This window comes from Corvus kubaryi, unplaced genomic scaffold, assembly GCF_017639235.1.
Source record: "Corvus kubaryi isolate FWS band 111438036 unplaced genomic scaffold, C.kubaryi_AGA036_p1.0 37334, whole genome shotgun sequence".
Lineage (NCBI taxonomy): Eukaryota > Metazoa > Chordata > Aves > Passeriformes > Corvidae > Corvus > Corvus kubaryi.
The window spans coordinates 19,785,025-19,809,122 of NW_024581108.1; the positions used below are offsets into that span (position 1 = coordinate 19,785,025).

At 43.7% G+C, this 24,098-nt stretch overlaps 1 protein-coding gene across 1 annotated transcript in view; it reads right to left on the minus strand.

Moving 5' to 3' along the window:
• Window positions 1–11,606: 11,606 nt before the first annotated feature.
• FAF1 (Fas associated factor 1) overlaps window positions 11,607–24,098 on the minus strand; it is a 151,073-nt gene continuing 138,581 nt past the window's right edge. Inside the window, exon 19 of the mRNA XM_042030662.1 lies at window positions 11,607–14,166. Within this exon, the coding sequence (XP_041886596.1) occupies window positions 14,083–14,166 (84 nt within the window). The 3' untranslated portion in view covers window positions 11,607–14,082. The remainder of the gene's footprint in view (window positions 14,167–24,098) is intronic.

Consider the following 24,098-nt stretch of genomic DNA (forward strand, 5'->3'; position numbering starts at 1 on the left):
TTCCTTCCTTCCTTCCTTCCTTCCTTCCTTCCTTCCTTCCTTCCTTCCTTCCTTCCCTCATTCCCTCTCTCCTCTCTTTTCTTTCTCTCTCCCCACTCCCTCTTCTCTCTCATTCCACACCCGCAGGTGAATGTACAAGTGCTGCCGCAGCAGGAGAAGCCCGAGGTGAGTATGATTTTCCATCCTTTCGCTGCGTTTTAGCCTGGGGGAGCCCTGCCCGCCCTTCACTCCCCAGAAAGTAAAGTTCGTTCTTTCTTTCTCCTGCCAGCTGTTTGCGTGACTACATGTTCAACAGGCGCCTTCCCCTCGGGGACAATAAACCCGAGGGACTGATTTTTAAGGAGGAGGAGGCTGCCGGGCTGGTAACTGTATATTAACCCCGGAGCTTTTGTTTTAGCATCAGGCACCCGGGTTTGACGTCACCTTCGCTGGTTGCGGGAGGAGGTAGCACTTCGGTGGGAAATAACGCCGTCTCCTTTCCCCAGGGCTCTCGCCTCTCTTTCCCACGAGGGATCTCCATCCTCCTCGGCACTTTCTAAAGTTCTTTTTCACATGCGTCCGTAAGTCCTTCCCCGTAGCGGGAACTGTCTGCCGGTCGTAGGGGCCTCCTCCCTCCGCTTCAGCATCCCCACCTGCGCTCCCACGCCGCGAGACCTGTTCCAGGTGCCTCCCCGGGTGGGTGCCCCGGGCGAGCTGAGGGCCCCGAGACGGGAGGAGAGAAAGCCCTAGCTCTGCTCGAAACGTGCCGGCCCTGACTGCCGCTTCCCCGCGGCTGGACACCGCGCAGGGCCGCGGGGCAGGCCCTCTGCAGGACGCGCAGCGCTCGCTGATGCTGCGATGGCTCTTCCCCTTGGTCGCTCTCATTCCGTGGTTGCGAAAAGCACAAATCCTGAGGCCTCCAAATTTTCATTATTTTTATTGCACTTACATCCGTCTTCCTTTTTTTTTTTTTTTTTTGGTAACGAAATGAGCGATTTCCTACCCGATTTTCTGCGGGTGCAGCTGCCACCCACTCCTCGTGATTTAGGTGTTATAACACCTTTATTTAATACGGCCGCCAAGTCAAAATATCCGATTTAATTTTATTTGCAACCACTAATTTTATTCTCCGGAGAGTATTACTCTAATCATCTGATTTAATTGGGATTTCGTAGAACTCGATCAGACCTAATAAGAAACATTTAAAGTATTGCTTTATGTTGGTTTAACAGGGAGAAAATATTCTCCCTTCTACCTGGCAGTTTTTTGGGGGGGTTGCGATGGGTTTTTTTCTGCAAATACCGTCCCTTTCCCCCTCGAGGCAGCCCGCCACCACCAACAGCACAGGACACGGGTTATGCCGATTTCCTCCGTTCTGTTGTCTTTCAGCTTTGACTTAAATTAAAGGGCTGGGTTATCCTTTCCGTTTAAGGCGGTTTAAAACTATTTTGGAAACAGGCATGGGGAAAAAAACCACCAAACAAACCAAAAAAACCCCAAACAACAAAAACCCCCGAGAGTGGGTCAGTAATCAGCCTGTGAAATGCGGTGGTTTCTGTTCGGAGCCTCATGCTTCCAGTAACATGACAAACGGCGGTGTTGAAGTTGGGACACACAACGCGTAGCATCTCTATCCCGAGGCTGTTTCCGTGGGCTCCTGCAGCACGGCCCCACTCGCTGAGATAGGCAGAGTTGGGGTGCAGTGTCCCAGAGCTGGGCACGTAAACGCCCAGTGCCTGTTTCTGCTGTTCGTCCAAAGTCAGCAGAGGACACCCCTTGGTCCAAAACACTTAGCCATGTGCTCGTTTTAAATGTTACACTCAACTTCAATCCGACATCGTAATAGCGGTGTTTTATTAAATAAAAATCTAAAATTGCAAGGATGTGTAATTACAAGGATGTAACTCCAGGATTCAGCAAGTTCTGAGGACGTTTGTCCAAATCTCCCCCAATTTCAGGGGCGTTTGACGGGTACCCACGCCGCGCTCCTCTCCGGCCGCCCCCAGGGCAGGCAGCAGCCCCGGCAGGCGCCTGGAGGCGGCGGGGGCCGGAGGCGAAGCCGCCGCTCCCGGAAAGCGCCGCTCTTCGCCAGGATCGCTCCTGACCCGGAGCCGAGGCCTCTCGTCGGGCTCGGCACCCGGCTCCGGGCTCAGGCAGGCTCTGCCTTTCCGCTTTCCAGGAGGGAAGCGGCTGGAGGGGCTGCTTCCAACCGGGACCCAACTATTCCTGTGTTGCTGTCCTCTTACGAGGTGCGTTTAGAAAAGGAGAGCCCGGAATCACACTTCTCCCCGGTCTGATATTTCAACAACAATAATTTCTCCCATGTCCGTGTTTTCCTTTGAAAACTTTCACCGTGAGCCCAGAAGGTGCGCACATTTCACAGATTTATTCAAACAAACCACCCCTTGAGCTGTGAGTTCGCCCGGACCAGCAGAGGCGCGGCCAGGACTTGCCACGGGCTCGGAGCTCTCTCCAGCTGTGTCCCGGCCTGCTAGAGCCCTGTGTGTGTGTGAGTATGGACGGGAGGCAGCGGGGAGGTGGATGTTGCTCTCCCCCCACCCCTCCCTTCTTCCTCCCCTCTCTCCTGCTGCAATTCATTTCTGTTTGACGAGGCACAATAAAATCTTCATGTACATCCCTGCTCCCGTGTCTTTCTGGGGGAGGGATGTTTGTTTTAGGCACGCACAGAGCAGCCGCGCTCCCGCTGCCCGGGTGGGACAAGGAAAGAAAAATTCATTTCTCCAAACCCGGTGAAACGCGACTTTAAAGCCCCCGAGACTGGTCACGCTCCCAGCTTGGCTCTGGGAGCATCTCCCAGCGTCAAACCGTGAGAGGAACTCAGGCTTGGACCCAGCTCCTCTCTTCCTCCCCGCAGGCGCCGGCCGGGCCCCGCAGGAGCAGCCCGGGTTGGCACCGGGCGCCTGGGCCGGCTCCAGGGAGCGGGGCGGGTGCCCTGCCCGGGCCGGGCACGGAGAGCCGCCGACCCCCGAGCCACCAGAGCTAAGGGGTCCTAGAGGGAACCCCACCATGGTCAGGGCAGCCCGCGCCCTCCAGACGCGTGAAAGTCGACTCTACTTCGTTACAGGGATGGCCAGAGACGCCGCCTTTCGTTGCGCAGTGCCCCGGTTGCTGCTCAGTTATCCCCGCTGTGCGTTTGACTCTGGCAGCATCCAGAAATTCACCACTCGGCGCCCACGGCCCAGCGCTCACATCTGGATCAGCTCGATAAAACACGATATATTTATTCTGAAGAAGCCCCGATTTCCCCGGTGTTTCTTTCTCTCCTCACTCCCCTTGATTCACCTAAAGGCTTCCCCTGTACGGCTGCTCCGGTGCCCAAGTTTGAGAGGGCTGCAGCAACGGTGCTGCTGCAGCTTCCCCCAATTGCAGCAGTAAAATCTTAATTAAAAAGCGCCCGGCTATTGGCTGCCATGCGGGGGAAGGGACACGCACGCCTGCAGGCAGAGCAGCCCTCGGAAACATCCCAGAGAAATATAATTCTTGATTAGTGTATTTTCATCTCGTTCTTAGCGGAAGACAGTTTGTAAGTACCTGCTAATGTTAGTGCTCTTTAAGGTTTCAATTGTTCTAGGGGGTTTGCCATTGACTTTTTCATTATTTACCTACTGAATCAAAGTAAGCAAATGCCATCTGTTTCCCTGCTGCTATCATCTTCACTTTTAATTATCCGCCCAGCCGCCTAATAGAGATGATATTAAACTAAATCTTTTTGACATTAAAAGTAATTATCCCCAAACCAATATTACAAGAATGAAAATTACCACCACCACTACCCCCCCTTCAAGAAAAAGGCACATTCCTCCTAGTCCAGGCAACCTCTTCAGATCCGGAGCGAGGAAAGGGAGACGGAACTCCCGTTAGCCCGCACTTCTCAAGTATTTGAAACATTATTAACTCGATTTCCCGGCTCCCAGTGGGGGAGGAGAAATCGACAAGGAAGAAAGATTTGTGGAATAAGGGAAATTCGGGGCTCCGCGCACTCCTGCGCGGGCTCCTCTCCGCCCGCAGCCCGGCGGCCGCACGGGGCGGGCGGCGGGGCCGGGGCTGACTGACCCCTCGGGGTTCCGCCGGGGCCGGCGCAGGTACCAGCCCCCCGGCTTTTGGAGAACAACACGTCTTAAATACACAGACACGCGGCCCTCGAAGGGCTTCGCACCATCCAGCGGCACCGGCCGTGCACATCGCGCTGGCCTTGCGGGGACGGTCATTAGAGGGACATTGGAGGAATCGGGGCCGTGATGAAGGGGCACGGCGGGTCCTCTGACAGATGGCCGCCGGCTGAATTACCTCCACAGAGTCATTTCGCTTACTCTTCCCCGCCATTTCTCCTCCGACTCCTTTTAATATGAGCCGGAGCCGCGTCCCCGTTTCTTTTAATATGTGCTAAACTGAGCTAATTTTAATTGCATGTTTCAACTTTGCTAATTAAATAGAGTGGTCTAATTAAAAGTGACTAGGGAACAGTTTTAATTCAACCCTCTACTTTTTTAACAATCCATTATGCAACAAATCCAGGGTAAGCCCTCCCTTTAAAAAAGCTACAGATGATTGAGTTTTTACACCTTTTTACACGCTCACAATGGGGAGACTTGACCCAACATATGTAGCAGTGGGGCCGGGCCCCCCCGGCTCCCCGGCGGGGCATCGCGACCGAGCCGCCTCGCTGCTGCTGCCCCGCCTGAGCGCGGCTGGACCCGGGGGCTTCCCGGGGCCTCCCCGCTGGAAGTGCGGAGACTATTAGCCCAGCAGAGGTTAGAGTAGCACATCCCCAAGACAGCAGCCCAGGATTTGGGAAAATCGGGCTCTTTACACGCTTCATCTCTTCACCAAGTGCTCATTAGGTTGTTAACCTCTGGTTCACATGAAAGGGGCATGTGATGAATCCCCTCCCGAACAAATGGGCGCATCCCCCTTCAGGCACTGAACAAAGCCCTTAAAATAACTGCACAAGAAAGCCTTTAGTTGTTACTCTAAAATTTCTTTTCTCTGAGAGCTTGTGCCCATCCACACACACGCACACCGACACACAGAGGAAAAAAAGCTCACACACGCAAAAATCCATCCATCACCCCCCCCCCCCCCCCCCCCCCCCCCCCTCCGGGGGCTGGAGCTAAAAATTAAAAATCCGTGGTCCGTCCCCAGGGCCTTCGGCGCTGGCTGATGTCCCCCGGGTTTGGCTGAGGCTCGGGCTGGGGCTTCCCAAGGGAGGGGAAGGAAATCTTAATCGCTTTAGCGGGGCGGGCGGGGGAGCAGCCTCTGCCTGTGGAGGGGGAAAGCCACGCGTCCCGGCCCGGGGCAGCGCTCTGCGGGGGCACGGGGGTGTGGGGGTGCCCATGCCGGCCCCCGCTCTGCTCTCCCTTCTTCCTTCCACCCGTCAGACAGACGAGCTGAGCGGATCCGCAGCGGAGGAGGGCGCGGGCAGGAGTTTCCCTTTCTCGCCGGGGAGTGCGGCGAAGGCTGGGACACCTCGGGGGGAGCCCAGTGCCCCCAGTGCCCCCAGTGCCCCCTTCCCTCCCCGGCCCCGTTCCGCGCTGGGAGCGAGAGCGGCGGATAGGGTCCCCTCCTAAACCAGACGGGCTCAACCTCCCGAGCCAGCGCTGTCTGCTCGGGGCTCGCTGCCCACGGAGGGCCGGCCAGGGAGCCGAGCCTGGCTCCGCATTCCCACCGCTCGCCTGTAGATTTAGGGCTCTTTAAGACCTTTGCTTTTCTCTCCCTCCCTCCTTCTCCCTCTCCCTCTCCCTTTTTATTTCCCAGCCCCTCGGGCATGGATTAAAGTGACAGACAATTTTCCCCTCGCACCTTATTGATGGTTAAATGCACTCTGAGTTAATGCGCGGGAAGCGGGGAGGGAGGGGGGCTGTCCCGGCAGCGCTGCGAACCTCGGCGGGTGGACGGGGCGGCCGCGGGCCGGGGCCGGCTCGGCACGAGCGGCGCGGCCGCCTCCCCCCATCCCCGCGCCGGGGTTTGCGCGGCAGCGGAGGCTCCGCGGGGATCCCCCGCGTCCGCGGCGCTGCCCGTGGCACAGGGACACGCGCGTGTGCCGCAGCCTCCCGGCAGCCGCGGGGACACGCGCTGGCACCGCCGGGAGCACGCAGGTACCGCGGGGGCAGCAGCTCCGAGCCAGAATGACTCGGGAAAGCCCCGCTCTGCTAATTTACCGTAGGGCGCTCCGAGAGGTTCATTAAAAAGGCTCTTGTCAGCTCCCTAACGATCCGAGAGCTTTTTAATTATATTTTATATTCCCCTACCCGTCTCCTAACTTCAAACACATGGTAAAAAGGATTTGCTGTTTTGTTTCAGGTAAAACCTAATAATTAAAATTCAGACCCCGTCCCATGCATCTGCTTCGCCTTTGCCAAATGAATTGAAGGGAGAGAGAAAAGCGATTTCATTGAGATCACAGATGGGGTGCAGGTTTTTGGAAGAAATTTGAGAAACACCATTGTCCAGAATCAAAACTCTATGTCTTGCCCCACAAAGGGGGCTGCTTTAAGCCCCTCAACTTCTATGGGGCTTGTTTTTTAAACTTTAAGTGTTCCGCACAATAAGCTGCCACCAAAATGTCACAACCACTCTAATTCCAAGTGTGTCTCACTGCAAAGGGTGCAGAAAAATGAAGGGAGCAAAGGGAAGGAGTGTAATTAAAAACCCTGGAGCTCCCTCCTGCCTGCTGGGGCCCGGCGACCGGTCCGGGGCGGGGGCGGCGGGGAGGTGCCCCCGCCCGTGGCAGCGGGACGGACACCCCAAGGTGCGGAGCCGCCCTCCCCGCGCCGCTCCCGCATCTGCCCGGCCACATCCCGGCTCTGCACATCGGAGCTCTTCCATATTTTGGAGGCTACATTGTTTCATTAGCCGAAAGCAAAAGATTAATTCTTTTATTTTTATTCATGATCATGACAGCCCCGGTCGGATTTGCCAGAGGATTCCCCCCTTCAATGTTTATTGCCCCAGGAGCTCAGGAGCCGAACAATCCTGACGGAATGCGATAGATAAACACAGTCTATATCGTTAGAGACATGTCGAGGGGGTTTGCGGAGGGGCGGGAGGGCCGATGTAACAGCGTCATCAAAAACCACACGCACTTCGGGGAAAAAATGATTCTTATATTCTTTTCCCAGTTCACACGCAGTATTTAAGGGGCCCTTACACAAACACAGACTTCTTTCAAGTTAATGATGGACCATCCGCAATCTCCCCCGGCACCGTCCAGCCCCGGCCCGGTGCCGCGCCGGTGCCATCAGTCCCGCGGGACCGGGCAGCGCTGGGGCGATGCCCAAACATGTGGCTCCATTTGTTTGTTTGGTTGGCTGTTTATTTGTGGGTTGTTGTTTTGTTCTTTTTTCCTAGGAATGCCCAGTTTTTCCTTGCGCGCCCCTTGCCCAGCGCCGGGCTGAGCGGCCCCATCTCCGCCCACGCCCACGGGGAAAGGCGCGGCACCGAGGCTTTTCCCCTCTTTTGACTTCCCTTTAACTATTTTTTTAGTAATTTTTAAATAATTCTTGGTTGCGGTGCGGGCAGAGCCGGGCCGGGGTGCGGAGCCAGGGCGGCCGCGGAGGGAAGGGAGACCCGCGGGGGCGGCTCGGCGCCCGGCGGCCGCCCAGGCTCCGCTGCCCCCGGGAATTCTGCCCCGACGGCTCCATCCGGCCCGGGAGAGGCCGAAGGGCGGCTGCGGTGCCGGCCGGTGCCGCGGGATGCCCGGGAAGCGTCTTCGCCCCCATCCCGCTCCTCCAAGCTAACATCTTCCCGGCGGCCGCGAGGTGCGAAGGCGCGGTGGGACCCGCATCAAGGCAGGGATCTCTTTTTCGGTGCTTTTGTTTGTTTATTTGGTTTGGTTTCCCCACGTTAGACGATACTGCAACAGCCACACAATGTTCTACCTTCGTCTAGACCTTGAAAAAGTGTATTTCAGCAAAAAAGTGTTCTCTTTAATTTGCAGGTGATACTTCACTTCTGAAAAATACCTCCCGCCTTTTTTTCTTTATTAGATCCACACAGTTATAAATTATTTTGTTCTTCTGCATCACTGAGTTTATAGTTGTCATTAAAAAACCAATTCCTTCTCCATTGCCACCACAGTTTGGAAATGCTTTCCCTCACACAATCGAAGTCCTCATTAATCAGGACACATAAACAGGCAAATAGGCCTACACAAAATGAAAAATATTTCTAAGTACACATCAGAATAATTTTTAAACTCCTAAAATGGCCGCAACAGAATGGGGGTTTTCAAATGACAACAAATGAGGTCTACCTGTAAATTTAGAAAAGGCAAGATCATGAGTAGCATGCCATAATTACAAGGTGTAAAATACTTATGAGTGATAGTAACATGCTAATGGGGACCATGACAGTAGATTAAATAAAGCATAGAGGCAAATAAAATGATAGAAACTACATTTTTTTAGGTGAATGAAAACATGCTTGTATTCACTATTTTACAAAACGATAACAATTGTTAAAAATCACCAGGGTAGCATTACCCTTTTAGAAGAAAACTGCACGAAGTTGAAGATAACAAAGAGAAATTAAAGTCACAGGTGAAAGACTAAGACTGTAACCAAAACTTTTTGAAGACACTATTTTAGATCCTCAGAGTACACATGTATCTGACTTTAAAAGACTACAGCATGGCCACAAGAAGTAGTTGGGCTGTGTGCACCAGCATGTTAAAGGATGTAATTGGAAGACAGACTTAAAGCAGGAAACTAGAAAAGAAAATTAGAAAACCCATGGAAATTTAAATTTTGGAAGATATGAATCCTGAATTAAACAACTGACATACCCCAAGGAACAATTACCAAAGGTGTAAAGGACTATTAAAAGTATCAGAAACAGAAAACCTGCCAGAAGATAATTGGACTAATACATTTTTACAGTGTAAAAGACTCCTTTTATTAAAAATAGGGTAATTGCAGAAGAACTAAGCTAGTCATCTGTAGCAGTGTTTACTGCAGTGGAAACATCTTTTCTTGAGTTAAAAAAAAAAAAAAAAGTAGTATTATCAGATTGATAGCTGGAAGCAGAAAGCAACAATTTTCACAGTGAGAAGATTCCAGCAATGTCCCCAAGGATCTTTGTGGGAACCTGTGTTATTCAAGGTACTCAGACACCACTACCTGGAGAAAGGGATCAGTGGTGAGCTGATGATATTAATAAATAACACAAACTCATTCAAGTTGAGTGGATAGAAAGGGAACAGCGATGAACTGTGGAATCCTGTGGAATATCGTCACAACATGGAGCTGGGTAAACAGTAAAGGAAATTCAGTGGTGCTAAGTACAAAATAACGATCCTGTTAACCAGTAGTTTTGTAATCACAAGAACTAATGAAGCCTCCTTCTATAACCAGCAGTTGAGTGACATTTAAACTGAATTACATTAAGACTGTAGTGTGACTTTAGTCTTTATTACACATAAAAGAATCCACAGAGAAAAGACCTGACTAAGGAGTGAATTCTCTGTTATCTAGTGAGACATTAAAACCTTTTGAAACTTTCAGGGTGATCGGGTCTGGAGTGACTCCCAAGAGCTGGATCTAGTGAGCCTTGCCTTCACTGCACGCACTCAAGGGACCTTCCATCTGCCTTCCTGTTTCCTGAATTCTGGGCTGCCAACTTTGACAAGACTTAAGGAAATTACAGACAGCAAAACCCTTATAGCATTTAATTCCCTTGATTTTTTTTTTTTTATGTGGATGTAAAATGCAAAGGTAGTAATAAGGTATTAAAAAAATATTTCAAGGAGCATGGTCTATTTCATCCCACATAAATCAGCAGTGCTGTCAGGGGGAGCAGCCTGGCCTTCCTCTTCCTCTCGTCTTCATTGACTCACCTAGAGACACATCAGGGAGCTGCATCAGCCTCTAAACTGCTCCAGAAAAAAAAAGGTCATTTTTTAACTGGTTTGCCTGGTCCCAGTGCAAGGTGGGGGCACAGATGGCTCTGTGGGCAGAAGCATAGACCTGTATCAGACTAAACTGAGTATAAAACTGCCTGGATCCTGACACGTTTAGTGCTAAATTTGCTATTCCCCACCTGTCATCTGTGGGGAAATAGTTTCAGGTAGAGAACAATGTCTCATGCTGTGTACAGTGTACAGTAATTTCTGCTTTTTTTCCTGACCCGTCCAGAAAGAAAAATATAACTAAGGCTACTGCAGTTGCCTTCTCTTTTATACAAACAGATTAATAAAACTAAACTTGGGTGCAGAATCAACATCCAGTCTCCACTCCCAGCTCTTTTGTTCAAAAAGACCAATGGCTGCAATGAACATCCACTGTCAAGGGCTGGATGGCTCATCCCAGGCAAGCACCCAGCTGCCAGGCTAAAGACTGATTTGCACCCTCCCTCTCAAGGACCTTTAAAGGAATCCTGTATTTTGGCAGTCAAACAGCTTTGAGAGTGAGCAGCACACACTTTAAAAGTAGCTGTGCTGTGGTGGTGTTGAAGCAGACTATGGAATGTCCAACCCAGGGACTCATCTCTCCTCAGGCCCTCACAATACTGGAGAAACCGAAGTGTGAATTACCATCAGCGAAAACTCCTCCTCGGGAGGAGGTCACCATTACTGTTTCCAAATGGTGGAAGGTCTTGGTGCTTACCTTGGTGCACAGCCTGAGTGCTGAGAGCCCTCAGGAGAAGGACAGCAGACGAGGAAGCCTTTGCTCCAGGGAGGAATGGCACACATAAAGACATCTCCATCTTCAGCATTTCTGACTGACTGCTCCAAGCAGGTTCTGGTTCTGCCTGGTAGTGACTCTTCACATGTAGAGACACCCACTTACACATGCTTTGTGCTTGCTGTGGAAGCTGTTTTAAGGCTCTGAAATCGTCTCATGCATTGTTTAGGGACCCTGGACACGAGGCCCGCATAATGAAGTGCTTCAGTCCTGAGAGTCTGGGATATTGTGGTTTGATTTTTTCCCCACACATGGAAGAGTGAAATCATATAACTTTTTAGTAGAAATATTGCTGCAATTGAAAATTTATTTTAAGTTTCTAATGTCACCAAGTTTATGAAAGCCAAAGTCCTCTTCTGCTACATTAAAAAGAATAGACAACCCCCCCCAACACAGCTCCATTAGAAACACCCTCAGCACTCCCACAGAGCTGAAGGGTGCATATGCAGAGAGTAAAGAGCAAACACTCATGTTCTGCATGGTCTCTAATAATGACTTCAAACACCACTGTCAACAGGCAGAAAGTTTCTCCCAAAGCCAGAGAGTGCCCCACCTTCACCCCATGAGTAACAGAAGCCAACACACAGCACGGGATTCCTTTCAGCAACAGTAATTCCTTAAGACTTAAAACTAATGCATTAATCACCTTAATGGTAATCCATTAATGTGAAGAACCTGAAGATCAAAAGGCAGAATCAGGGATGTGCTCCATAGCAATGGTGTTACAGTTTTAGGGTAATACTGAATTACAAAATTCGACTGACTAGAGGCTTATCCGTGCCAGCAGAGTGTGTGAAGTGAATACCAGGAGAGCAGAAAATGATGGCACAGAATATTAATATTTCTACACAGGGATTGGTTTGTGTTGATGATGTGATTCAGAAAGGTGACTCGACATGGTTGCTTCTTGAAATCAGGCCCAAAGTATTTAAGGACCAAAATCGTTAACGTTTTATTTAAAGAGCGATACACTTGTTTACGTTGTGGCAGAAAGATCTCTGTATTCTGATCTCAAAATCTTTATATCAGAGGGCAGTAATACCACCACTTTGAACACTTCCAGTTAATTATCACTAGAACATTTTGATAATGACAGTGTCTTTTGCAATATGAACAAAATGAGGGAAAAAAATAATAAAAGAGTATAGGAAAAAAAAAAAGGCCAAACAACCCTGGGAGCACTGACTTCAATGAGTTCAACAAATATTCAAGCCACATTTAATAACTTTATAAAACTAGTATCAAAGTAAAGAATATATAGTCAAAATACAGAAATCAAGTTGAGTGAGAGAAAACAGCCTGATGAGATCAAACAGAAGTTAAACAGAACAGATTAATATAAACAAGTTAGCTGAAAGGTCGCTTTGCTTCGTGTAGCACTATTTCAGCAACTCCTTTCCTCAACAGGCAGCTTAGAAGGAAAAAAGAAGATATGCATCACTTTAAAATCCTGCTGTATGTTTTACTGTGATTGTTTGTAGAAACAGCATCACCCCAATTCGGAACCCAAGTTACTTTCTTATTTAATAAACACAGTGGATGGGGGGTTTTTTTGTAAGAAAATGGAAGTTCAGAATGAAGCGTCTGCATTCAGCTTTCCATTACACATATTGTTCTATTGGCTAGGAATTCTTTTATTTGTGAACTGCAAATTATTAAGATTTGCTTACACTTCCAAACCTTTTGTTTGTCATAGATATTTCACTTCTAAAAGTGTCTGGTGTGGCACTCACTAATTACAGAATTATAAAAGGTAGAATAAGGCTTTGCCCACTCAGAAATTCGCATTTTTGGTAAAGGTAACAATATATCAGCATCACTAACATCCTAAGAATAGGCATACATTTAATTTTATATCACCATCCTTCCAAAAAAAAAAAAGAAAGATTAAAAGATGTGTGCAACTGGTTTTAGCTTAGTATAAAATTTTCAAATCAGAACTCATTCAGCTGCGATAAACACTATGAATTACATCTAAACATAGATGGAAAACAATGTGCCAGGCTTTCAAAGAAAAAAAAAATTGGTTAGCAGATGATGATCCTGTAGTGCTATTGTGCACTATCCTGAAAGCCCAGAGAGAAAATAAAAAAATAAAAAAGGGAAAAAAAAAAGAGGAAAAAGAAAAAAAAAGAAAGAAAAAAAGAAAAATAAAAATAAAAAAAGTCCCCAAACAAACCAGTTTTGATGCAGGTTTGGCATCAACTACACTTTATGGTCTTAGCCTCAGTATGCTCATCCAATAGCTGAGAAATTTAAAGTACCAGATTTTTCCACATCAGATAGCAGGTAGCTGGTGCATACATTTCAGACAAGAGAACTAGGATTTCTTTGAGATGGGATCAATAATGTATTGTTAAAATGTCCAAAGTGTGCAACAATAAGGCAGATTTCTTATTACACCACCCCTTAAAATACCCATTGTTTGATGAACCAAACAAGGTGCTTTAAACCAGCAGAGTAATAGGAGACAAGCAAGTGCCAGAATGAAGAAAAACTGCTAAAATGGGAACTGCCCTTCCTTCCACAAGGAGAAATAAAGAACTTTTGTATCTGGTATTTGAAAGGTTTTTAACAGCTGATATTCAATATCAGCTGATTCCTGAAGTGTTGGCAAGATACCAGGTTTCTGGTACTGGCCATGTCTAATGTTATTTAAATATTCACATCATGCAATAAGCAGTTTCACACTGCAATGTAATGGAAAATACTTCCTAAACTGAATTGGAACTGAGACCCAAAGCAGAACCAGTAAATAAATACCTCGCATATATGTCAAACTATATTCTCCAAACAAAACCTTACATCTTATCAAAGAAGTCAGAAAGTACTAACAAAAATTATATGCTTTCTACTATAATACTGTTAAATTTCCATGGCTGAGAATGTCCCATTAATTTTTTCTGCCTTTTTAAATTAGTTGACAAAGTAGAAATTCAAACACAGAAATAAAATGCATATATATGAGAGCACTGGCTCAGTGAGATATCAAATATACAGCATTCTAGTGTCAAAAGTACAGGCAGAAATGTCCAAGATTTCTTGGTGAAAAAGGGGCATTTGAGGAGTAAAAATTCTACTTAACAATCACTCACATTTTAACAGTGCATTAATTATAACAAAAGCTGGATGATAAGTGAGCAACAGAATCATAATGTTCAGTGTTCATAGCAGAACTTTATCCTCTGCTCATTTAAATGAGGTTGGAAACATATACTCATGTATGTGAAACTTTAAGTAGCTATATTTGTTTTTTTCAATTTTTCAGGATTCTTGTAAGAGGCAAACTTGTGACATGGAATTGAGCTGGATGTCAGTACAAGGTGGTGCTCAGAGAAGTCTTCCTCTCGATGCTGTGCCTCTGGCTTATCAAAGGATGATTAGTCCTACAATCTTGTTTGATCTATTCTTTTGCCTCTAGGAAAAGGGTTTCTTGAGGATACAGTTTTACCTCCAGTAATGATTTATTTGGATCCAACTGGGTCACCTGTAAATACATGAACACAAAGATATGTGTAAGTAGACTTTTGAATTGTTTATCTTCACAGTGCAGACTCTCACAGGGAAAATTTTTGAGCCCCTCCATCAGTGATAACTGAAGTAGTGAGTATTATTTTCCAGGATGCAGATTAAGAAATATATATTGTGTTTTCTGTTGTTGTTATTATAAGTATTATTTTGTAATAACAACATACAGAACAAGGAAAAAACAGAATCCCTGACATTAATTCCAAGAAGGTCTGGTTCTCAACCATAAACTAATGCAAGAGTCTGTTTTTGTCAAAGTTAAGAGCTTTTGGAAGGATTACTAGAACACGTGAGTTAAGATGAAAAATAAAGCTGTACTCCTAGAGAATTATCCCAACATTTCAGCCAAACTGATGGTGCAAGCAGCATAGCCATTCCAACAGGATCTCTCCATTGAAAAGAGAAACTCTATTTTCCTATTCCCTTTCTTGCCCCAAGTCACATGGTGGAACGCCCAGCTTTCACTCACCTCAATGCTTTCAGACACCTCAACAATCCCAGGCTGGGAGAAAACTGTTTCGTTTTCTATATATTTACTTATATAGACAAATTAATGACAAGTGTCCCAGTGTCATTCAGATGTTTACAAGTTTACAAGCCAATGCCATGACATCCTTCAGAGTACTGCAAAGCTTCGTGTAGAAAGATGAACCATTTTCCAAAGTATTTCACTTCCATTTTTAAACTTATTTTCCCTGGTAATTCTGCTTTTGTTTATTTTGCTGTGTGAGCACACCAGTTATCAGAAGTCTGCTTGTGAATAACAGCTTACTAGTCTTATGCCATCGGTATAAATGCAAATGCGCGCCAATAAACATTTTTTCCAAAGTTAAATTTGTTTCATCTATGAACACAGCATGTCACTGCTTTCTAAAAATGTCTCTTGAAAACATTAAGGATCCAGCACACAAAATGCTATCAATTAATAAGAAATGCTCATGTAATTTTCTTAAAAGCCTAATTTATTAATCCCGTTACCTATTAACAAAAATAGTATTGCTTCTTATTCCCTCCCCCCAACTAAATCAGGCAAACTTGAAATATATTTGCCTTTCTATTGTCTTATTGAATAATTAGGGAAAAGTTATTATTTAAACAAACTTTCAAGGCTTATCACTTCCTAAGACCATCAAAATCCATGTAATTTCCTCCGACTGCAGCAGAATTTTCTTAAAAATGACATACTTTAAAAACCCAAACCAAACCCAAAAACCAAACAGATGCATTATTTTTATTCCCAAAGAAGAACATATTTTCTTAAACTTCATGTTCCATGGTGAGCTACTGCTAAATGTCTGAAGAGAAAAATAATTTACAAAAACCAGACTCAATTTCAGATTCCTATTATCTACAGTCCAATTATGCATTCTTGCACAGATGCTGCCTGAATTATTGAAAGGTTATTATCTTCAAAAGCAAACCTGTTATGTAAAAAACAGCCAAAGTAGTGCATTTAAGTTTGTGATTACAGAAGTATGCTAATTAAGTATCTTGTTGCATTTTTTAATGTTTTGGTATTCTGCTACAGTCTGTTACTGAACAGGGAGTGAGGTAAAGAGGGGTCTGTGCAATTCGCAGCATCTGAGGTATTGGGCACCTGAGAGAAGCAATTTTCCTTCTTTTCAGTACAAGTCTCTATTAATTTAGACATCTTTATTTTCAAATCGTGCAACCATTTTGTTGGGGTTTTTGTGTTTGCCTTTTTTTTTTGCAAGAAAAGGCAGGAAAGTCAGAACAAGTCTCTTTTCCACTTAGAAAAAAAAAGATCTCGGAAGTATGCCTAGGCACTGAACACAACCTTCCAGGCTGTAACCATATGGAAACCTATTATTCACTTGAGTGTAATTCAAGATACATGTCCTAGTCTAAGGTCTGCAAACTTCAAGGGCCTTAAATAACAACAACACATGATGCTCCTTCCTCAGTGAGAAGGGTCCTAGGAGCCTTGTGGAGTACCTGCAGCACAAGGACTGTGCAGCTTTTCACCATAATTTCAGTGTGCTGCTTAATTCACTGAGGGACAGCAGAGTTTGCAAATGTTTACACCATTACCCAATTAACTAACAATATGGCTCCTACATCTGTCAACAAACAAAGCTGTTGTTGCTTTGTTTTAGCTCCTTGGCATTTTCTGTTCATATGGGTCGCCATTGTACTTAATTATCACACCACAACCCTTCTGCAGATTCTACTTTGTTATTAGTGGCTTGTAAATACATTGTTTACTACAAAGAATAGAAGCCTTGTTAGTGAACATACCTCCTAACAAAAGAAATGGTTTCTCTTGTAAATATATGAAATATAAGACCTAAGATGCATTCTAACTTACAGTATTTTAAAACAGAATTAGAAACCAAAGACTGATCTATAGCAGAGATCAAAGGAAAGAGCTGTAGCCTGCAAAGGTGTGTTTAATGTAGTGCACTACTGCATCTCATTCACTTACATTTATATGCATTCTTTCATAATGAAGAGTATAAAATGCCTTTAAATGTATATCTGTGTGCCTTGTTTCATTTCTATTAGTATAAATTCTGGAGCCCATTTCAGTGCTGACACCCCTTGGCTCTGATGCCATTGCATGATGCTCTTTCCAAAGCAGCCCTGCACATTATGTAAGCTACACTGTCCCAAACCCCTACACCTTTATTATTTGAAGATTTAGTCAATGTTGTTAGCATGTACACAGAAAATCATTGAAGTACGCTTATATATTGAATCTGATTTCATCTGTTCCACCTATGTGGTGGAATGAACACTTTCTTTATTAAGGTTGCAAAATTCATCTTCAGCATTAGTTAAAAGCCTTAACAAATGCTAAAGGCACATTTTTGTCTGTATCTTTAAGTCCTGCAATAACTGACTTTCTACCAGTCATAAGCACACAGTCTAGGAGTCACCTCCCACATCCCACTGTGATACCAGCTGAATGTATTTCACAAATCTTCTGTGGGTTTGCTAATGCCAAATACTTTATATGATAATGAAACATGAACTAAAACCCCTTAAAAAGAGACTGTAAGGCATTCCAAACTTAGCTGGTGAGGACAGTGGCTGAGGAGGGACTAAGTGTCCAGAAGCTGAGAGTATAACACAAGTGACAGCAAAATTACGGACATTCAAGCTCACAGAACCCTGTAAAATAACATGCAGGTGCTTTCAGGGCTGTCCCAAAGCCCTGAACACAGAGAGTGCCCCAGGAGATTTTATCTTCAGGCAAATGACTTTCTGTGCAAACTTCAACACTCCTCCCTCTCAGGGAAGACTCCTTTGAGCAATAGGATCAGAGGTGCTACAGGACTTTATTTCTGCCAGTCTTAGATCTTGCCATTGAGCTGCTTTCACCAAAATAGGTTTAAGTTGATAAACAATACTTTTTTTCCAACTGTGGATTCAGTTTTATGGGATCTTAGGGTTTGGTGCACTGCAGCTACAGCTTCATCTTTTAGGAACTTTGTTGCACAACCAATGTCAGTTTGGTGCCAGAGAGGTTATCACTTAAGTAAGTATTTGTTTAAGTGAATTCTGTGGTGATTATTCCACCTAAGAACTAGCTAGTTGAAGTACTTCTGTGGCACTTAGAAGTTCAAATCATTTAAGACTCTGCAAGGCACAAGGTAGTAATGTTAACTCTTACACTCCTCCTGTAAGAATGTAGTAGCTGCTTACACTTTATTCTGAATAAAGTCATTGGGTTTTTAGATAAACCGAAAATGAAAACTGATACTAGTTTAAAGAACATTTTAATACATTTTTATAGCAAAGTCTTTTTCCTTCTAGAATAACTTTTGAGCTATTTCTGTCTTCACCTTTGCTGACCTATCTGTTCTATTACACACACACATCCTGAGCAGCTGTACTTTTACCACTTACAAGGTGTGGTTCCTTACCCTCCCTGACTCTGCAGGGAAAAGATAAATAAAAAAAAAAAAAGGCTTAATGCCCAGCAAGGTAATTTAAAAATAAAGAATCAAATACACAATTATCATGACACTTACACAAGCAGTAAATATCACACCCTTCACCTTTCTCTCCACCCTAGGACAAGGATCTGATTCCTGAGTAGCACAGCCTCTATACCACTTACACACGCATGAATACATTTAATGAATCTAACGGACAAAGAGTTCTTTTACTCTCTTTCCTAATCCTCCTAAAGTATAAATGCAATAGAAATTACTTAAAGGCACACCTGGTAAAGTACCAGATCTGTTTAAAAAACTATATTTTCAGAGTGACACACAAACAAATACAGTGAATCCTTTCTACCCATTGAAATATCTCTGGGTTACACAGATAATATGCTCAACTTGAGCAACAAACAAAAGTAGGGTTACTTTATAGAAATATATGCAATTAGATCGGGCTTAGTTGAATAAACTTGGAGATAATTTACATCTGAATTGAAGAAAGCCGTCACAAACAAGGAAAAATATGTCATAGTAAAAGACTTGTAGCCTCGATCCAAATACAAAGCTTTAATCCAATACATCACACTCTTGTCTTACTCCTCTGAAGAGGTTTTCTCAAAACATATTTTAGATTAAGCATACTTAAAAATACATTTACTAAGCAAAGTAACAGCTGTTGATAAAACAGGAAATTGTGATGCTGTATCCTCTATTTTGAGCATGCTTCCCATTTTTCCCTTGGAAAGTCGTGCAGTGCTCCGAGATGCCACCAACCTTCACATAGAGTAAGTTTTCATTGCCTTAACATAATCTATATTAAAACAAATTTTGCTGCATAGATTTTAATCAGTGAAGGCTTATTGATCTCTCTTGCCCTACTTGACTTACTTGACAGGAAATTAAGAGAGCAACTGTGTTCTCCCGTATTTTCTAAAACACTGAACACAATGACAGGGTGGTGCAAATAACAAGGATAAGCCCAAACCCAGTGCTGCTGTATTTGTATAGTGGCACTTGGACTATCTTTTTAAAAGTTCTAAATGAAAATCTGATTTTTCAACTGGAATAAATACCTCATATTAGCAAAACAAAGCTTAAAAACCCCACAAAACTGAATCTCTTTTTTTGGTCAAAACTAAATAAAGCCCCAATGTTAATGATGTTTTTAAAAACACCAGACTTTTACCCAAATCCTATGGCTTTTTAACAGTGAGTAATAAAAAAAATACATAACTGTAGTTTATCTACTTTTCAACAAAAGGCCTTAGGAAGGACTGTATACACCTGGGTGGCTCTGAGGCAGTTCTGTGCCTCTTTTTAGCCAAGGATCAGAAATTTTGTTTAATGATCAGTTCTTGCCCAAAATACAGCCAAAATACATTCAGTTACCAACATCACTGAATATTTGTTTTATGTTTCCTTCCAAGAACTAATCTCACTTAAAAAAATCACTACCAAGAGGCTGCATCTCCCTCTAGCCTTTCAAACAGCTCATTTTCAACGACAAAATAACCAACCCACTCCTTCATTTTGGCAGAAGTGCAAACACAAAAGTATTTCAATTAAGAAAAGCCTCTTTGAATAATGTGACTTTTATTGTTATGGTGCTGATGGTGCTGAAGTATTACACAAGTTGCCTTAAGAGCAAGAAGATGAAGTTGGAGTCAGTCAGAGGAGTCACCTGCAGGTCCTGACCCAGACAATTATGATCCCACAGTGGCAACAACTCTGAGACAGGAGGACTTCAGGCTTCAAGGAAGAGCAAGGTGGTGTAAAGCTCTCCTCAGATTTTCTGCTCTCCTCCCTTCCTTCTTTCTGGTTTGAAATATTTGATCTATTTAGGAATTCTTTGTGTGGTTTCTTGGAAAAAGAGAAGCCAACAGAGTACCTTGGACCTTGTCTTTTCCTGACAAAGGACCTGCAGGAAGAGAAGCTCCACTACCTGCTCTCTCACACTATTTACCTTCATTTTTCTTGTTGAGCAGAGAAAGTTTAAGCACTGGCATTTACAGATGAGAGCATTTGTATGTTAAGCATCCTTTCTGCTGTGCCAGGGAGCAAAACAGTCCATTTCTTGTGGGCAGTGCTGCCTGTGTGCTTATAGTGAACTAACAATTATTCATGTATTTAATTATTTGAAAACGTGCTAGCTTCACAGAAAAAAGATGACATCCCCAGAAATACTACAAATTTCACTCTGGTGATCGATGAAGAGCTGACAGGAAGCGAACAGCCACGTTGTCTGGGAGTTTGAAAACACATAAATACATTTAGTGCTCCAAATGAACTCTAAGAACTTTGCTTTGCATACATCCTGTGTATGGGGAATGGATGGGAACACAGTCACTCACAGGAGAACGACCCAGGATTGGATTCATGTGCACTTAATTATAATTGCATGAAAAAACAATCCAAAAGGATTTTTATCATGAGTTCAAAGGATTAAGATGTTCAGATACCACAATGATATCTACAGTATAACATTGTGATTGGTAGATAGGTAAATGGAATAAAGAGAGTGCCTAGGACTGCTTTGGTGATTTAGTCTGATGCATTACTTATGCAATTACCAAAACAGCAGGAGATCATTAAATTTTCTGGTAACCAGACACAGCAGTCTTAGTATCATACAATTACAAAGGCTCTCTATTGGTATTTTATCATTTCATTTTCTTCTTACAAGGGTCAAAAAAAGTCCACAAAATGGATATTAAGCATGAATTCTGGAGAAAAAGTATAAAATCTCTTAGGCCCAGTTTATGCTGGATAATCTCAAATGCAAGAGCAAAGCTCTACAGCTTAACTAAGGCATCTTCCTGTGAACAATAACGCGCCTCCCCTGAAATAAATGTTTTGTAAAATGGGGCAGTGCTGAATAAAAGAGCACTTTGGGTGCGAGGGATGTGCACTGAAGGGCTGTTGGGTGGAATATATTAATCCCATGGTTGGCATTAGTCACTGGGCTAACTAATGAGGATGATTCACCGGAGAGCTCACGCTCCGCATTGAGCATTCAGCGCTGGGTGAATGCTTGCTTACCCTAGTGAGCCCCAAGTAAAAGAGCTCATCTGAAATGCACACCTATTTCCTGAAACTGGTTAAACATTCCTTGTATTCAAATAGAGTTGCTGTGAGAGATCAGAAACTATATTGATCTACAGAATGTAATTCTACTTCTTTTCTTACATCTGTGAGATGTGACCTCCTTTCAGGGACTTGATACACGAAGGGCTTTAATCTTTCTCTTTGGATCAGTTACTTATCTAAAGACACTGGGTCTGAAAGAAACACATCAAGTCTGTCTTTCTTGTAAAAACATTGTGAAAAATCTTCCTGCAATACTTACAGAATTTTTTACTACCTACATGGAAATTATATTTCCAGACAAGCAAACATCACATTTCAAGAAGCAAAATATACTCAGTGTTCTCTCAAGTGCTGTCACTGACTTCACCAGAGCAAGAATGTTACCTACTCCCTTCAGTAGGAGCTTACCAAAAGACTGTGATACTGTTCTTTGTGAGCAACAAACTTGTTAAAACAGGAATATCTGGGAGCTACAAATGCTTCAGTGTCCTTTCGTCTTGCACTTGAGGTTAATCGTTCTAGTCCCTCCACTGTTACAAGTCGTCAGGAAAAACAGTCAGAAACCAGGTTTCAAAAAGAGGCATGGGAATATGCCAGTCTGGAATGGCCAATTTGCTTAGGCAACTTCTTCATGTCTTAACTAAACCAAACCTAACTGCTTGAATAAATAAAATAACAACATATCCTGAAAGGAGAGAAAAGACAAGGGCAGATAGTATTGACTTAAGGAAAGCTGTAAATGATAGGAGGAGGGACATCTACCTTTGTAGGTGGCTGTGGCCTTGTGTAAACTAGATTAGAGTAAACACATGACACCACTGACCTGAAAAATTTAAATTATGTGAATTAAAAGAGATGACTACTACTTTGTGTGGTAGGAAAGATGAATATCAGTAACCGAAATGCCTGGAAAAATTACAGGTATCACATGTAATTTTCAAAATTTTTTTAACCTATCAGAAAAATATTTCATTCATCTGAAATCCTCCTCTGCTATAAAACAGATATTCAAGCTACTTTCCTGATTTACAGAAAATTATTAAAAGTACTAAACGGTATAGTCATGACACTGCAAAATCCTTTATCACAATAACAGCTTTCTTCCATTTTTCTATCAAGATCAGGATTGGAGGAAGAATGTTAAGAGACAAAGATGGTCCAGGACATTCAACTCTTTCATGAACTATTTAGAGAGTTTAAACACGACCTAATGAGTTTAAAACAATGTTATCTGAAGGAAGTAGTTTGCATGGGGTGAAATTCAGAACAATCCTTACAAAGAACACCTGCCAGAACTCATATACAAAATTGTCAAACTACCTGGCATAGCAACATAGGGATTGTGCTCTAAAATTACCTTTCTGAGAACATCAGAGGATAATTCCCTGCTCAGAGGTCTCTGTACCAAGTGCTGCAGCTAAACTTACTATCCTGTAAGTACAGGATATATAGGATATGTTCTTTTCACAACTGTAAGCATCAAAGAGGATTAATCCTGCCAAAGCACAGGAATGAACAATCACATTTGGGTTTGGAGGAATACCTTACTCTATACTCCCATATAAAATTACAAATTGCCTGGCCCTAAATTTACTGAAATCCTGATCATATCTTATTTAAATTGACATGCAATTTGAGTTAAATTTATTTTCTGCCCTTTCAAGGGAGACAGATTTTTTGTTTCTGTTTATTTAAACTGCTGCTGAAATTGGTTAATTAAAAGGATTTAAAAAATCTTAATACTCTAAACAGAGCAAACTGGTTCTGAATTATTAAGCAACATTTTAGATGCATTTAAATAACCTTAAGTGACTTAACTGCCACCTGATCCTAAGCTGTGGCTCAGAAAAATAAAATGTGAAATACTGTAGAAGTCTTGGCTTACCAAGGCTTCCAGATACAGTAAATAAAGAGCTTAAGTCTCTAATACCGTGTCTGCAGAAGGCATCCTCTCAAATACATAACTAATGCTCCACCTCAAGGAGAAACCAGCAGCAGAAATTATAGGCTGCAATTTTGATTTTTCATGAGAAATTAATAAATTCAGTATTGGAGAAAACATGCCTGGCCCTCCCTTTCCAAGAGATACCATAAAACATTCACAAACATATTAACCCTAGTAGGGTGGCTGAAGCCCAGTTTGGGTAAATTTCTGCACATTCCTTTTATAGTTTCAGCTAGACCTGGTCCACTTCAGCTTCTTGCCCTCGTGGGGTAAAATGCCCACCCTGTAACAAGTTAAGGGTTTTAGGAAGACTTGTGCACATCACCAGCACTGAAGTAAGTGAAGAACTAAGAACTGATCATCCAGAGGTCTCCAAGGCACTGGGAGAAGGAGGATCTTGCAGCTGTGAGATCAAGAGGACTACCAAAATCAGAATCTGGGAAGGCTTTTAAGAGAAAGGGACTTAAATACTGAACTAGAAGGTTGACTGAGCACACTAATATACATAGGGTAAGCTCTTTCTATTAATAGTTCAATGTGATTTCTGGAAGAAATGGAACTATAACTGTGAAATCAGCACACACATTTAACAGCGCACACATTTGCTCCCATGAAGCCTTTGCAGGTGTATTTAAGAATAATGCCAAGAAATACAACACAGCTTTTCACTCCCAAAGATGTGCTTGCCAACATTTTCAGAGTCTGAGGCACAGGCTGCCCCAGGCTCACATTTGTGATACACACTGGTGGTACAAGATGTGGTGCTGAGGTGCTGAGAGAGGAGCTGGTTAATATCTAATTTCAGCACTGGTAGGAAGAACAACACAGTCAGTGACAAAGACCCAATAACAAGTCACTGCATGTGCTTAACTGCTTTGGAATGTCACTGCTGCTTTAAAATCTACAAGTAGTGTCTGGAAAAGGTTAATCTATGTATTTACTCATGTG